Raw genomic sequence first — 17,425 nt, 5'->3', positions numbered from 1 at the left:
GACATGAACGTAAATTTAATAAGGCTTTGGATGAAATGTGTACATAAAGCTTTTAAAACAAAGATTTGACTCAAATTGCTCTGTGGGAAAAAATAGTGAAAATATTGAGGTACAGACTATGCTGCGTTATATAAATTGATGCCTTTAAATTTTTATTACTGCTTTTGCACATGGAATAGGAGACAAATAAAAGCTTGAAATCACTCGAAATGCAAAGGTCTGCATTCTCTCATATTTTATTGTGATTAATATTGCACTCTTCATCCTGAAATGCTAAAATGCTTTTCTTTCCTAAATTATATAGGGTAACTGGCTTGAGTCAATTTCTTGAGAGAAGATTGTTTTTATTTTCTTACTAAGTTTTAGAAATTTAGGAGAGAAAGGAAATGAAACATTTCATATTTAGATGCAAACTCTCAGGAGTGAAACATGGCCCCTTACAAAGGGGCTAGGAAGCAAAGATGAGGCAAGGGAAGAAAATCTTACCTAGTAGCCTCATAAGAAAAGGAGTATATTCAGGTGCTGCTGCCCTCCCAGGTTACTCTTATTCTTGAGCTGAGGTATGCTGTTCTGCTTTGCTTCCTACACAAACTGAAAAGATTAAAATCTCTCTAAACTAGGATTAAGTGAGTTTAGTCTTTGTAATGGTGCTTGGAGAATGCAGGAGCATACTTTGACGTTTCTGAGAAAGGAGGTTTTCTATCGTCTCTTAACAATATAAGGATACATATTATTTTCTTTAACTATCCTTTGGGTGCAGAAACAGGGCAGCTGGAGCTTTGCTGTGCCCTCATGTTCGAGGGGCATGGTTATGAGTAAAGACTCAGTATGTTTTATTTCTAAGTTCTTTTATTTTGGGGGGAAATAAATGTTTATTTGAGCTGAATGCTTCCTCTTTTTTAGTAAAGAAGCCTTTTAGGGATGGGTTAGAAGGAACTGAATCAAATTCTCCTTTAAACCAGACCATGGACATGCATTTGTAGTCAGAGTGGTTCATTCATCTGAAGTGTTGAGATCACAGAGACATAAACTCCCTATATGGTGTGAACTGCATCTCAGATCTCTTCTGTTCTCCAACAGTTTATGGCAGTTTTAAAAAGTGATTACTTTTATTACTATTTTTTAATTTGGCCAAATTTTTGGGAGAAAAAGCTTGTAAATTTCTACCTGTAAAACCTAAACTGACATTTTGCACTCTCATTCCTTCAAAGATTCCAACTGTGAATCTTCTGTGAGGCTAAGGGAGGGTGCCTACTCTTCAGTTCTGTAGATGCAGACTTTCTGGGGGAAAAAAGATAAAAAGCATCTACAGAAAAACTTCTCACAAAATCAGGTTCAGTTTCCTGGAACCTCTTATTTGAACAATGAGAGCCGTTATGTGTTAGGGCTGATATTGCAAAGTTCAAGATAATTCTCTTCTAACACTTTGATGCAATACAGAACATCTGAGTCACCTGAAAGTCTTAACATGTCTTATACTGGAAAAAAACAAATACCCACAATTTTTGCATTTCAGTTTGTATCGAAAACAAAGGATTTCCCGTGACTTTTCAGAATTGTTTGCCATAATGAACACTTCAGGGTAAAAGAATGGTTGGGTAACCTTCCTTTCAGTTCCTTCACATTGCTAACTATTTAGATGAATTAAAGAATGACTTCAGAGAGATCTAAGTGTTTTGTAGAAAAATATATATATATATTTGATAATGTAAAATCATAGAAATAATAGCGCTGTACAACAACACTTCCTTACACTGAGCCCACCTGAGGACCTTTGTTACCACTTTGACTTCTGTTTACAATGCTAATCTCATACAGTTGCAAGAAGGTGGGAAGAGTTTGCACATCTTCAACAGAATCATTAGCAAAATGTAAGGTCTTAAAATACATACAACCAGTACATTAACTGAAACAGAAAGGACTCTTGAGTTTGGGATGACATGGAAAGGAAGCCTCTTATTCCCATAAGATGAGCGGTTTTGGTCTGGAAGTTCAGAATTAAATTCTGTGGCATCAGATTCATGAGTGACTTCAATTATTTAGTGATTGTACTATAATATTACTGCTAGAGACCCTAATTTATGGATCTCTGTGGAATATGGACCGCTTTTCAGAGTGCAACCATGGCTGAGACCCATGGTATTTGTAGCATTGTATAATATTTAAAAATCTGTTGAGCGATATATCACGATTATAAATGTTTTAATAATCTTTTTTGTCTACCTTTGACAAACTTAAGTTCATTGTCTAACAGGCAATTACATGAGATTCTGAACTGCAGGAAAGTCAGTGCTAATCTCAAACAAATTTGTTAGAGATTACTCCTACTTACTATTGCGTTAAGCCATTTCATTCCATACAAAGTCTCCAATTCACAAAAATTTAGAACAAGAATTTATTTTCTTTGTGTAAAAGTTCTAAGTAGTGATTTTGTATTAAACACTAAACACTTACCTAAGGAGTAAGTGATGAAAAGCTAGATTTGCTTTCATGTAATAATATGTAACGAGGATTCTAATGCATGCTTGGAATAATGGATATATATTACTGTACAGTATTGTAAGTAACATGCACTGGAATCTAGGGCCACAAAATGAAAGATATTGAACAGTTGCTTGAATTTTGATCTTCTAGACTGAACAAATCCATGAAATGTCACACTTAAATTTTTTTCAGGCAAGGCTGAGCTCCCCAACATAGCAGAAATGATAACTTAACGAAGTGGTCAGAATATGAAAACAAGACAAAAAGATTTTGATAAGCAAAAGGTAAATAGCCATTCTTCTAATTAGTTGGATTGTTTGCAGTGGGCGATGTCATGCATTCAACTCATGCACATGCTGATGCACTGCAGCCTCTGCACACACAAACTTTGCTTCAGAGGGAGTTTTGCAAGAGGCTCCCTGCTTCCAGCTGGGGTCTGGGCTTTGGAATAGAAAAGGAATCCTTCTCACTGCTAGCTGGCTTTTGTGTCCCTGTTTACTTTGGGTGGGGCCATGCACAGTGAGAACTGTGGGAACATTCATTTAGTTTTCCACTTGGTACAACAGTAACAACTGAGGATGATGATGTCTTAATTGCTCAGTGTTGGTCATACTCACTTATTTAACTGTGTCCTTAGAGAAGCAATAGATAGGGAAGGTTTGCAAATATGTTGCCTACTCGTCTTTGTATGCTAAATGGAAGCCTGTGTTCTGTTTCATCAAAGAAACATACACTGCTCTGGATTCAGGAGATACTGGCTCTTGTGCAGCTCCTTTCTGGGAAACTGTTTAGTAAGATGCTCTTCAGAGTGAAAATGAAATACAAACTATGTTAGGTGAGCAGTAGCTGGTAAAGGAAGCCACATGGCCCATTTGGCTTCTCTTTTTGGAACTATTCCAATTCAGATATACTTAATGGCATAAGCCAGAATAAATCCCATTTTGTTTGAGAGCAATGCAGCCAAGTCCCAAAGGGGAAATATGGAGAGAAACACGATTAAAAGCAGAGAGAGGCAGTTGGTTAGTTGAGTTCCAGGCAGACTCAATGAAAATTCACATAAGCCATCTATCTGATTCAGCATGGCTTCTTTACTCTTTTGTGCTGATACGCAGCTGATCCCTCCCACAGTAACCCACAGCAGCCCCAAGAGGAAACATACTGAACCAAGCGACATGCTGGAAAACAAAAAGCTCCCTAGAGTGCTCTTTCTCAATGGAGGCCTCAGGACAGCCCCACAGAAGGCTGAGACTGGGAAATGTGTGTAGGCACTGGCCTCTGAGCCCATCACACTACAAAGGGGCTGGCGTTCTCCCGCCTGTGGGACCTGTTGCACAGGTGTGGGATGGAGGGACCAGTCCCAGAAGTTGGTTCTAAACACACTGTGCGAAAACTACAATACTCAGAATCCACTTCATAGAAAGCAAGTGTCTTCCTTTTCAAATGTTTGTTCAAAAGTTTATAGGCAGATTGTGTATTTGTGAGGATATTCATTTTAAATTACAAATGGCACAATGAAAATTTGCAGGTTGGGTGTTTGCCATGGGACATACCAAGGCAAATGCAAGGCATAGACAGGAGCTCACAAATAATGTGAAAACAGAAATACCAAGCCTAATGCACATTCCTCATTGCCTATGCTGCAAGTGTAACTTAGTTATATTAAAAATGCATCACTATGTTTGTTGTTTTGTTTTGTTTTTAATAGAAAACACATATGTGTTTAAGCACATTTTCTCAGCTTGATGGAACCTCATATAGTGAATGTGATATAGTTCAAGACAGTAACCAAAAGCTCAGTATAACCAAAACCACATGCAATTTGCATTTGGTTATGGACTGAAAAATGTATGTTTTCTACTGCTACAATTCTTGTCCCAGAATGTAACTGGAGAAGCTGTGCTGTGCCTTAGGGAATAATTCACGGCCTGATACTGAAAGAAATATTGTTCCCCTGGAAGAATAGGTCTAAGAGTAAAGTAGCCTAATCACCAACAGGATTACCCAGCCAGGCAATAACAGCAGCTGCTCTGTATACCATTGGATCTGCCTATACAGCAGAGGACTTCCAGATTTGTACAGTTTAGTGCTGTTCACTGAACCCTCAGAAAGCCTCAAATCAGGTGCTTTGGTAAGCAGAGAGAGGGGCTGGCAACGGCTAGTCCATATTACCAAGGCATGCTGTGCAATATAAACAGATCTGTGAAGCAGCCGGTTCAGAGGACCTAACTATGGACATCTCAGGGTGGGGAGTGTTTAGCCGTATCTCTAGTCTGATCCAGTGGCTGAGCATCTATTAACGGTCAGCACATTTGCTGTGCTTCTGGAACTCTCCTTCCACTTCAGTTTCATCTGAAAAGAATTCAGTTTGCAGGCTCTGAGACCATGCTGCAAGGCAAACCACAGCATATTAAGTAAGGATGACCAGGAGATGTTATCCAAACTCTATACCCAGGGACTTTTCAAAGGCTTGTTGTCTCAACTCTGTTCAGCTCTGCAGGTGGAGCCCTTCTCACCTCCAGGGGAAGGCTTGTTATTTGTCTGTTGTTCTAGGTGTCCTGAAATTAATCTTACAGATTTTACACTTTGCAGTTTGGAAAATAATATTGCAAGACTTGAGAGCTACCCAAGATGGTAACTTAAGCCCTTAATAGTACATGGTCTGTGACGTTCTCTAGAAGAAATAGAAATAAGGTGATTTGGGCGATGGAGTTTCACCCAGCTGGCTTCTAGAGGTACTGGGCTGATCACAGGTTTACGTACCATCAGTACCAACACTGACTTCCAGAGAGAGCCTGTGGATAATGGAAGGGCTCATACCTGCCCTGCTCCCTGGCACAGGTCCTCGGTACAAGCTGTAAAACCCATCACAGTGGCAAAAAAATGGCTTTCAGGAAAGATTCAAATGAACAATGCTGCAGGCTGTGAATTCTCGTCTCGCTTTCAGTTTGTAACAGGATTAAAACATAGTTGTAGTATAGTGGAAGAAAGCTATCACTGCTTTTGCATACAGTCTGTTTTTCAAGGATTTCTGCCTCCTGACTTATCAGGGTGCCCTTTTGATTAGCTCTTATTTAAGTTAATAAGTTTAATATTTGTCTGCTCTTTAAGAGAAACAACTTACTAGCTGACAGAGCCTAAAAGCAGTAGCAATAAATAACAGCAGAAAAGTCCATTTCTTCCCAATAAACTTTGTACTGCTGCTAACTTGCACAGTCTAAAAATAAATCGAGGTATCTGAGCACTTGGAAAGCTGCAGTTTAATCCATGTGAGGATCTTCTCTGCTTTAAGCCAAGGTTAAAACTAGAAAGGGTAAAATAGAATTAAGAAATTCAGTCAAATTATCAACAACAATTTTAAAGCTTCATTTTATACTATATTCATATGGGGAACATAATAGAAAATGGACTCTGTGTTTCCATTTCCTTCTAGTCTTGTGCAGCAGGACATTAAATAATAGCATTTGTGATCTAATCTGCACTTTAATACATTTTCTTCACTTGCTTAATTGTATTAATGGACAGAGGAGGATGATCTTGTGGCGCGGACAGAGGACTGGAAGTCAGGTGATCTGGGTTATATTCATAGTTCTGCAACAGGCTTCCTGTGCAGTCTGCTCTAATCAGGTTTGCTAATATATAAAATGAAGATAATGACATTTCCCCTCCTTACCAGGGTGTTGTGACACTTAATTCATTAATGTTTGTAAAGTGCTTTGTGCTCCTTGCTTCTAAATGTGCTCCTTACTGTAATGTCTTATGGATCGTATTGAATTTGAGAATAATGCTACTTTAGTGCCTGTGCACTTCAGTTGGCTGAAGTGTAGTAAAGACCATTATTTTCATGTACTTTATGAGCTACTGGAATTTTTTAGATGGCTTACTTGAAATTTAGCTAATATAGTTACAGTTATAAAATATACTATGTCATTCCTATGCCCTATTTTTATTTTTTCTGCCCTTTCACTATGATGAAATATTTAGCAATAAGCAAGACTGTCTTGTTCAGACTAAGAAGAGAAAGAAAGAGTTTGGCATAAATATTCTAGCTGCTTGACTTCCAGCTCCGCTACTGAGCCTGCTCTCTACCCTGGTAAATCACCAGACAGCTCTGTTTCCCAGTGCAAAATGCACTGAAATCTTGAGCAAGAAATGAAGTCAAAAAGCTTTGGGGATATGAAAACATGGAGCTTTGTTATTTACCTAATATTGTAACAGCACTACAGAACCAAGCAAATGTATAATTTATGTAATACAGTCAAAAATAAAACCAAAAATAGTTATCTTACAAAATCTCTGAAGATTCAGCAGTGTAACTGAATAAATTCACTACAAGTCACATGGCTAAATCTCTATGTAGCACAGGAAAATAACTCAGCTAAAATTCTCTTTTAAATGTGCAGTGCAATAAGCTTGTTAAAGCAAATGGAAGTGAAAGTAGAATAAAATGCTGAGTTTTTAAAAAACAAATGCAAGAGTATTGTTAGTATTCACTGTGTATATCTGGATTTTTTAAAACATAGTTTTCAATGAAATTCTGCTCCTATAAAAATCAAACGTTTATCAGCTGGAATATATAAAGCTATGAGGTTTGAATAGCCAGTGATAATTACATCAGGTGAAGAAAGGAATTACAAACTTACCATAAATAGAAGCAATTCATTCAAGGGTGTGCAGTGTTTGTTTGCAGTAACCACGCTGCTGGTATAGTACAAGAAAAAGCATATATGTCCCCTTATAAGCACTATCCAACATTAAATTAGTAGGAAGGAAGGAAAGCAGCTGACACTTACTATCAATATAAAAGTTCCCAGGAATTCTGAAAGGGCTTCTTTAACCAAGCTGTTCTTCAAGGCAAATTTCTCCTTTAAACTCCTTTTGCTTTTCCGGCTCATTTTGGCTTCCTCTATTGCTCTGGTGCCCTAGTTACAAATACACACAAAATTTGCTCTGTAATCGTCCCTGCTTCAGCTGAACTTTGACACTTTTACTTATACATTGAAATATGAGATTTCATCCTGTACAGCCAGTGAAATCATCTGACTGCAGGCATTGACAGAACCAACACAACATGCCCTAACAATTCATCATGAGTTTTCCATCCTGTGCCTTGTCTGAGTATGCTTCTATTTATACTGGTTAGATAATACCAGTAAGTTTACAATCAGAACTTTTCTTTTTTCTTGCAGAATGGATTAATCATTACCTTTCTGGCTACATTACTTTTTTTTTTCCTTCCTGGTAAAAATGGATAAAATGTTCCTGTCACCCTGATCGAGAAGAAAGGCAAAAAGAGAAACCACAAAGTAAGGAACCAAAATATGGTTGAAAAATTCACTCTGACCTAGATTGGGATTTAAGCCATGCTACTATTGGCTGTCTGAAACCTTTTCAAATGGAAGTTGTAAAAGAGAGTGAATGCTTGTGAGGATGCTGTGCTCTACCCTGTAAATAAAAGCTCCTACCTGGTCAGTTCTGAGGGATTGTAGTGGCCTATGAGGAATCTTACCTTGGTTGTAAGTTGAATTTGTATATTCACACACGATGCTCTTTTTGGACTCAATGCCTTGCTCTCTAGTGACTTGCCCTGTTTACAAAGGAGCAACGAGGCAGAATAAATTAGGAACATTTAATGAAATCTGCTTTGGTCCGGTGGCTCTCTATAATGCAGTATAGGCAAATGAAGCACTGAGAATGACTGTATGTTCCCAATTATATTTAGCTTAAAAGCGCATAGGTGCTATAATATGAAGCGTTATGTTATTATTGGGCATTATCTTAAAAATAGAGAAAAATATTACACTTTTAATCTTTTATGCATTGTGAATGCTTTTATCAGATGTGATACTAACCTCACTGACATATCAGGTTGTTTTACAAATATTTTCTGTCATTTGACTTAACACCAAAAGCCTAGCCCAGTTGTGGTAGGTTATTTTAGCATGTGTTGTAGATGTCCGGTGCCTCAGTTTGTATCTGTCCTCTTCCTTTTTTTACCTTGGTGGCAAATGTGTTTATGTCTGTCAGGACTGCCCTATTCAGCTGTGAATAGGGCAAAGACTTTCGGAACTGGGCAAATGGGTCAGTTCTACAATCCCATAAGTGTTTGTCTTCTCCTCAGTCTAGGATTTGTTGAATGTTCACTACAGCTGTAACCTCTTTACCACCACCAGTTTTGTCCCTCTTACCACCCAGTTTACCCTCACTATCCAATTTAATCCTTAAGCCTTTTTGCATGTTCTTTTTGCAATCTCTGCCTCAGCATTCAAATACCCCTTCACCATTAGCAGCTTCAGAAAATGCTGGCCTGTGGAGAGCCACATAGGTGATGAGTTGCAAGAAGACTGCATCTGTCCTGGTGCTGCATGAGCTGGGTGAGCACCTGTGCAGCAGCAGGCACACACAGATGCAGAGGTTTATTCTGTAGTGCAGGTCTGCACTTGCACAGAGACGGCTGAAGCTGCTTCTGGGAAGCCACAGAAAACAGCTTATGTACTGCAGTTTGAAAACCTTTACCCCATACGGCTGCAAAACAAAGAGATTTTTCAGGACCTTAATTATCACAGGATGTTAAAGTATTGTTTATTATGTCTGTGAGAGAATTTGTCTTGCAGAATTATGGGTACAGTTGAGCTGAGGGAGGATCCTGAGGAGGCCATCCATTACAGGAGGAATGAGATAAACTGCTTCCTCTCTTCCAGGAAAATGAGAAATAAATACATTTATGAAAGCAAATCTTAGTTGTTTGTCCATAGCAGATCTTTCTCTTGTGCAGATGCAGGTCTCCCTCACAAAGTAGTATGCAACTACCTCTTAGTTTAGTCTCATAACAGGTGTGAAAGCATTAACTATTTTTCAACTAACGACATCAAAATAACATGTCAGTGACAGAGACAGAATCCCCTGCTCATTTGTCCAGATGATGTTGCCTTTCCCATATATTTTTTTTTTCTTTACAGGGTGGAGAACCAGGTTCCTGACACATGTGCCGTTTACATTTGCCTTCGTCAGATTTTCTTCAATAATTTGGCAAATCTTTCCAGCTTTTGGCAACCAGCAATTTAAAGTCACTACTACACTTTTAAATATTTTTTTTCAAATGCAAAAAAGAGGCAACACATAAGATTTGAATTCAGTATATCCTTTCATTATATCCAAAATGAGATTCTAAAGACATTTCCCAAATCGACATGGCATTATGTGAAAGTTGAGTGAAATGTAAAGATGAAGGAAATGCAGGAAACCTTTGACCTTAATTACTAATCCATGTTGCCCGATACTGCCTTTTTGTCACATACAATACTTGGACAACCTGGCTGAACAATGGAAAGAAAATAGCACAGTGATTACTGTTCTCTGCCAATCTCCCTCACCTGGGCCCTGCTCCCAGTGTCACAATGGTAAGGACAATAGCTCTGCCACCTGTAAGTAGTAACAGCTGTGTAGTATGAGGGAAGAAATTGCAGACAACTTTCAAAAATGGAAGTCATGTATAAACAAGGATCGTAGAAAATAGTACAAACTGTCATCTTATATGTGGAATCACAACTTACGTTACCAAAAAGATTTTAAGGAGCACCTTGACAAGAACGTAGGAGTGATACCAACTTTTTCAAATTTCTTCCGCAGAGGAGTCCTGGGAGAAAGTAAGTAAAGCTATAGAGGATGAAAGTGTAGAAGAAGCATTTAAGGTGGTCAACTCAGCAGAAAAGCTAAAAGATTTTTTTTTTTGCCTTGCTAAAGAACCAAACTTCAGGTGGGCTGAGCATGAGGAACTGTCCTAAAATGAATTCTCAGTAGGACAGAATATAGGAGAAATTGATATGTTAAACAGTGACTAATTGCTGGAGCTGTGCAAAATTCCCCAAGGAATTCAAATGTTCTGTTATTCAAGTGCAAGTACCAGTGGGTTGTTTTTTTGCTGAATCTGATCTTAATGCCAGCAAACTGGAACATAGGAAATTTAGCACTGATCCACTGGTCTCTTAAAAGAGGGCTCCAAGGGTGATCATGGGAACTACAGAACTGTCAGTCTGACTTCCATACCAGGAAAATTAGGTGAACTGTAGTAAAGAAAAAAATCAATAGACACAGATAAAGCTAATAGTCCGTAGAAGCATCAAATGATTTCTGTTAAGGGAGGTTATGCCTCACAAAACTATTGGCATTCTTTAGAGATGTCAAAAAGCATGTTGATATTATTGTTCGTGCTTGAATGTGTGACCTTAGGTCAGAAGACTGAGACCCCTGGGACCCTTACCCCCGAGGCAGTCTGAACCGAACTATTTCTTCTCCTCACCTGGATTCAAGTGGAGTAGGAATTCAAACAGTGTTTATAACCATTTTTATGAGTAATCTTCACTCCTACAGAAATAGCAAAGTAGAGAGTAATACACATAGATCCCACAGTTTAAATCCCTTGAGTAACAGGATATACTGTACTGAATTTTTAAAACTACATTATTCGGAGTATCACATAAATTGTCATTACTGATGTAATAAAACCTAAACCAACACAGCTGGGGACACCAAGGCTATAAATATAACACTTTTTTGTACTATAATAATATGTGCCAAATTATTTTTGTCTAAATCTGCTGATTTTAGTTGAATCGGATAAAATCTGAATGAGTATGTCCACTATAATACATGTTCCTTTGCCTAATTTATATTTATATTTTCCTACAGAAACTGCTGTGTGGTACTTAAAGGACATTTTGTTTTATTTATTGATCCTGCTGCTGGGGAACTCAAAAAATGTAAGTGAGGATGATCTGAACATACTGCAATTCAGCATTCTAATGTTTTTGAGTACACAAAAAAAAAATTTTAGTTCCTGTGCTTTCTGATCATCTTCTGTCTCTGGTCTAGTCCCTGGTGAGTAAGTGCTCACAGAAGCAAGCATCTGCAATGTGAAGCTCAGGTTCTGCTGGGCCCACCTTGGAGGGAGCAGTAGGGCACACAAGGTGACCCATTGAGAATTTCTTTTTACTTTCTTCTCTGTTTCTGTAGTCTCAGTGTCCAGATAAAACATTTTGTCCAGATCATGAATATGAGATCAAACAGACACCACATGTGTGTTCCAAACTTTCTGCCAGTAATGTGTGAGGCCTCCTTCAAAGCTTATTGAAGTCCACTGTAACTGATGCTGATTTCAGTGAGAATTAAATTGGACTTTCTCTAAAGCAGCACCCAAAACTTTTCTTTGGTTCTTGATTGGCTGGGCGCACTATCACACCTCAGTGCATAACTGATACGTTGCACAAGTATACGTTACGTATATTTGTACATAATTGATGATAGTAAATTTCAATTGTTTTGTGAAAAAATCAAAAACATGGTACAGACATGTCTGCATGTAACAGGCCCTGAGTTTCTAAGTTGGTTGAATCTCTGCAATAGCTGTGTGATGCACTGCTGCTCTGTGGAGTCCTGCTGGCACAGTGGGGAACAGATAACATTCCACACTGAATGGCTCTGGGATAGGACTGTCAGTGCTGCCAAACAGGAAGGTGTTAGGGAAATGCTGTACGGGTGGTTACGTGCACTGGCGTTATCTGCTGCACTAGGCTGTGCTTCCCTCTACACGTGCTGGATATGGTTCTAGCGTAAGCTTCTCTGGCAGGCGACAGTATGGGCAGGTCTGACTTTCTGAATGCATCTGGAAAAAAGCTATTTCAATACAAGAAAAATATTGCCTTTGGAGAATAGATCAATTTAGTACAGGCACTTCATTATAGCCTATATAGGCACTTCGTTACAGCCCTATATTCCCTGCTCTTTTTTCCTGCGATTCCCCTTTTTTGGAACAGTTAATGTACATGAAAAGTAAATGCAAGGAAGGGTGATTGACAGTATGTACTTTTTAGAATAACTTTTTCTACATCATGTTTCTTTATAAAAAGCCCTCAAAATTAAGATTGAATTTTTAAATTCAGCTTTGCTTTTAAAAATAATAGATTTCTTGGTAACTGTACCCATGCCGTATGAAGAAAGGCTCAAAGTACATCCTATGGGCTTGCATTGATCTAAGCCCTATGTTTTCTTAACTGGAATGGGATACATCGTCAAAACCTTTTACCTTTCTACAGCACACACATTCCCTATAGCAACAGACACCCTGTGACTTACTATGGCTACCAGTAGAGCTGTGGGGTTGTGAAAAGCAGATCTGACCCTACCTAAATAATAAAAAGATATATAAAAGTCAACGGTAATTACAGATTTGACTCCATTGGCACAAAGACAAAATAATGTTTGGCAAACAAATAAATGTAGCTAAGTATGACAGCAGATTCACGGTTCTGAACCACAGGAAAATGACCGTGTTTCCTTCATCTGCCTTGCCAACCCACTTACCTTCAGCTGTCTCCCACTCCAAGTGCACCCCCCAGATTCATTGCCATCTAGCCACATCTCCACATTCCATTACAGAAGTGTTTTCTGTAAGAGATACTGTTCCTGGTGCTTTCTTGCCTCAGTCCCACAAGGAGAGTATTTGTTTTGCCTCCATGCTCTAAACATTCATCCCTTGTCCTTTAGTAAGCGAGGTGCTGTTCTGCTTGTTTTTCATTATTTTATTTCCCTTTCAGTCAGAATGATTCACATTTGAATGTTTAAATCCTCCTTGCAGAAATGTAAGCTTTGCTTCTGGGATTGTCTTTACTTATGAAATGCTAACAATATAGATGATAAAACGATCTCGGGCCCCTGTATGAATGTTGGACTGTCAGGCCCAATTCCTTTGGAATTCCCCAGCCAAAATTTTTAATAAAAAAATAATAAAGTAATAATAGAAAAAATTGTTCTGAAGTTCAGAGCATGCCTGTTATAGAGTGTACTTAGGAGCACATCCAAGCAGCAGTCTTTTGGTACTTCTGTGCTGTATCCATATTCACTAAGTTAATTAAGCTATTAATTGAATATGTAAGTTCAGGTAATTAAATATAAGACTTATTTCTTTAGTTTAAAGGGTAATAATAAAAAATTTAAACTTGCAAACTAGATCACACATTTAGTGATGATAAATGTGACCTGGAAAGTGCAATAGTCCAATATGAATTAGTTAATTGCATCCGTTCATTAGGTAATGTACATTAGCAGAAGGTCAATCCATTTGAGGCTTGATGTGTTTTACAAATAATAAATTCAAACAGGTAAATTGAAGAGAAATTCACAATAGGAGGGTGTGTTATGTATTTAAACTCAGGACAGAGTTCCTCCAGCTCAGAAGCATGTTGCGTGTTTTCTTCCCAGTTATTGGAAGTGCTTTACAGCACTGTCCTGAGGCACAGCCCCTCACCACCTGCCCACTCTGTGGGAAAAGACAGGTGCTGCTTTGCAGAGCGGGTGGTGAGCTGCTGCACGGTGGTGACCAGCCAAGCACTGTGGGCTGGATGGGCTCAGGAAGACTTCAGACTTGAGGAGCTGCATCTTGGGTTTACTCCATCACAGGCAAAATGGGCCTTCTGCACAACTGTCTGGTGCGGGACGTGCTGCATTTCAAGTGTGGACTTAAACCATAACATTAATTTTTGAAACAGACTCATTTCTAAAAATGAGCCAAACACTGACAGTCTTTCCAAGCACATTCTGTTTCATCATCGTCGCTGTAAATGAATTATGTGTGGCTTGCTTAAATCCAAGTTTAAATTTAGGACTGAATTTACCATAGCAGCAATTTACAGTTCCACTGGTATAAAATGGCCAATATCACAGGACAGAAAACTGATCTGTTGGATTTATTTTTAGTAAAAACTACGTTAAATCAAGTTTTCTTCACTGGCCCTTCCTGGATTTTCAGTAATAAAAAATGGTTGTTCTTAATGTCAGCTTTAACTTTTTTTTAATGTTAAATGTAATGTAGAAATAAAGAAAATAAAAGTAGATTTTAGAACATAAAATATATCCAGACCCATTATTAAGCAATTATTAACAAGACTTATAATATTAAGAAAATGAATTAATTGGGATATGTGCAACATTTCTGTCGTAATATCTTTATTGGTTCATCCCAGTATTATGGGTGTTACTTTACAGATAATATTGCTTGTATGTATTACTTTTAACCTTCTGTGTATAAAATACCTCTGTCTGGAGCAAGGACTGATACCATTCTGTGCACAATTCAAGGGCCATAATTCTTAAAAGATTTCAAACAGTGAACCTCTTTCAAATGATCAGGCTTAGAGACATTTAGAGAATTGATTCAATTAACCTAGAGGAAAAAAAGTGCTATAATGTGTGATTTATATTTGCAGATAAATTAAAATACAAGTATCTCCTGTAGAGCATTTGCTGCCATCATAGTCAGTAATGAGAATAGCAGGCAATTAAAATAGGACACCTGAGGCTGAAGCTCTTACTCTATATATCAGAAAATGAAGTTCAGATTTCAAAAGTGCAGATCTGAGCTGAAAAATAAGTTAGTGGAAGTTTCTTTTTGGCCCCTATTTTTCCCCCAGAACTGATTTCTAAAGCACATAGGAAATGGGAGCGAAGAGGAGTAGGCTCTCTCAGTCAATACTGAATTTGTATGAGGAGCCAGAGATAACACTGCTAAACACCAGAAAGACAGCTGAGAGAACTATGTATAAAATAGAACTTAGGGGTCAGATCAAAATCACCGGGGGGCAGGTTTTGAAGTTGATCTTGAAATGAGTCACTGGAAGTGTCTGACAGAATGATGTGATTCAGTTCCTTTGTGCGTGTCAGTGCTTAGAAGGAGTCTGGAGCTCACTAAGGAGCATAAGAAATATTAATGGAGCAAGGAATTGAAGTAGTGAGAGAGAATACCTCTGTAATTTTGGGGTCACTGTATCCACTGTCCATTTCAGTGGTGTTTTTTCATCCACAAAGTAGATCATTTTACCTCTGTATTCATTGTTATTACTGAGTTACTGTCCTAATGTCCAAGGCAATAGAGGTAGCAATCCCTCATACAAAGAAATTGCATTAATTATTAATAATTAACTATTAACTTGCATGATCTGAAGCCATATCTCAATTTGCTATCATGCAGAAGCCAGGGTAGTGCTGAAGGGCTGAAGCAGCTCACCAAGCTGGATTCACCAGTGTGTCCCACACCGTGCCACAGACCTCGCTCCGAATGCTGTTTGGCAAAGCTGCTGTTGCACTTGATGAGAACCCAGTTGCGGTCTTGGCTCTGAGGCCTACATCATTTGTCCTTCCAGGTGGAGGAAGAGAAACCCCAGTTGGACACCCGCTGCTGGGAAGAGCGAAGGCAGGTGTCTGCCACGTTCTGCTGGCTGTAGACCAGGAGCTGCAGCACGGTAAGTGCGGTGCCATTCGCCACTCAGGGAACGCCGGCAGGATTCAGGTGGCAGTTAGTCTGCAGGTGAGTCAGCTGTAAGATCTTTTGCAGTCTGAGTAGCTTTTAGACGTAAGAGAAGCATGGTTTGTACAACAAAGAGTCACTGGAGGCTCAGGATGCTGAGAAACAGTCACGGGAGCTTGGTGACAATTAGGAGCTTACGCTGCTCCTAATTATGTGGGTTTGGGTTTGAACTGCATCTCCAGATGCACTAGAATCCTGTCTCACCAAAATCTCCTGCAAACTTCATTGACTCGATTTAAGAATGAAACTGTTGTACAGTTCTCTCGTTCCTCAAACCTGTTTAATGCAGTCCGTTTTTGAAGGAACACATCCCCACTCTGATTTATTTTAAAACAGCTTTTAGAATGTGTCATCCTTGTGATGAAGTGTTAGGTCTTGTTGCCAGGGTGCCATTAAAAACTGAATTTCTGACGTTTAAAAGTCTCACTTATCCCAAGTGTCACAATTTGACAGCTCTGCGTGTCACATTACAGCACAGTATTTTGGATCCATTTCCTCTGTCAGGGGGGAAAAAAAGAAATATGAAAAATGACAGAAAGCAAAATCTGCAGTTTCCTTCTTCATTGTTGAGCTGGAGATTTACAGAAGTACAGGTTAGCGCTGAAATGCCTTAAATGGCACTCTGGATCCTGTGCTACATGCCTGTGCAGGAGCAATCTTTGTCCCGTGCTCCTGCACAAACACTAAGGGTGCGCTGACTGCCTTTCTAATCATCTGTGAGCCAGTAAAACAAGGAGCAAGGAATATCCATGGAATCAACATAATGGATATTGTAACAAAATCAAAACATGGCCAGATCCTCTTGTTTATTCTGGACTAAGTCAATAAAAAGGACATGTGGCATCTTTCTTGCTGCTTTGTTTGTGCCAGCTTGGGACAGCTGTAGGCTTTGGTGTCCTTTCTCTGTTTATCTACCTGCAATGTTGTCACTGCAAACATACTGTCTGCAAACACGGTATCTGATCGGTTTCAAAATGCTGGGAGTGTTTGCATCAGGAAAGAGAACTTACTGATTTTGCCTGAAGTGACAAAAAACGTGGGCACTTCACGATTTTTTTGCCTAGAAGTTCTGACCAGAGAGAGCGTAGGGCTTTGGCCACACATTTCCAACGCCCGTCAGCCCAGTGAGGGCACAGGCTGAAGCCACGTGCTGTTTCTCCCAGCTAGCTGGGACAGATGGCCAGGGCACACGTGCTGCTGGGGGTGCGCGTGATGAGCCCGGCTTAGCGAGCACGGCCCCGGGCTCCGTTTGGCTTCTCAGAAAGCCGTTGTGTGACATGCCCGGCCTCGGGCATCACGCGGCCTGCCGCCGAAAGGAACAGGTGGCTGTTGCTCGAACAAATTGTTCCAGCCTCCAGGCCTCTTCCTTCTGCAGAGAACTTCACGGAAAGGAGAGAGCTGCGGCCGGGCTGCAGGCCTTGCCGTGCTGCCCGCTCTCCTTCCTGAGCGCGGCGCGGGCACAGACGGGGCCGGGAGCCCCTCGCCCTGGGGCCGAGCCCGCCGCAGCCCGCGCACCCCCAGCGTGCCGGCCTCTGGAAAACGGGCAGCGCGCACCGGGCGGGCCGGGGCGGCACCGAGCAGGGCACA

General features: G+C 39.7%; 2 protein-coding genes and 1 long non-coding RNA gene across 4 annotated transcripts in view; 1 reads left to right on the top strand and 2 right to left on the bottom strand.

Moving 5' to 3' along the window:
• AQP9 (aquaporin 9) overlaps positions 1 to 7,608 on the bottom strand; it is a 28,780-nt gene extending 21,172 nt beyond the window's left edge. The window contains exons 1-2 of one of the 2 annotated variants that reach the window (XM_035335464.1): positions 7,275 to 7,608; positions 7,125 to 7,182 (exon numbers count right to left, since the gene is read on the bottom strand). In XM_035335464.1, coding sequence (XP_035191355.1) covers positions 7,125 to 7,127 — 3 coding nt within the window. In that variant the 5' untranslated portion in view covers positions 7,128 to 7,182; positions 7,275 to 7,608. The remainder of the gene's footprint in view (positions 1 to 7,124; positions 7,183 to 7,274) is intronic. The other variant, XM_035335463.1, reaches the window with a different exon arrangement.
• A 387-nt stretch (positions 7,609 to 7,995) lies between these two features.
• On the bottom strand, positions 7,996 to 15,700 carry LOC118171941. The gene is made up of 3 exons (XR_004753478.1): positions 15,580 to 15,700; positions 12,613 to 12,662; positions 7,996 to 8,068 (listed from the first exon to the last, which is right to left on the bottom strand). It is a non-coding gene; the product is annotated as an uncharacterized LOC118171941 (long non-coding RNA).
• Positions 15,662 to 17,425, top strand: part of ALDH1A2 (aldehyde dehydrogenase 1 family member A2) — a 56,729-nt gene continuing 54,965 nt past the window's right edge. The window contains exon 1 of the mRNA XM_035335462.1: positions 15,662 to 15,773. The gene's annotated coding sequence lies outside the window, so the exon portion shown is untranslated. The remainder of the gene's footprint in view (positions 15,774 to 17,425) is intronic.

Source organism: Oxyura jamaicensis, chromosome 10 (assembly GCF_011077185.1).
Source record: "Oxyura jamaicensis isolate SHBP4307 breed ruddy duck chromosome 10, BPBGC_Ojam_1.0, whole genome shotgun sequence".
In the NCBI taxonomy this organism is placed as follows: Eukaryota; Metazoa; Chordata; class Aves; order Anseriformes; family Anatidae; genus Oxyura; species Oxyura jamaicensis.
This window is presented reverse-complemented; position numbering and strand designations above follow the sequence as displayed.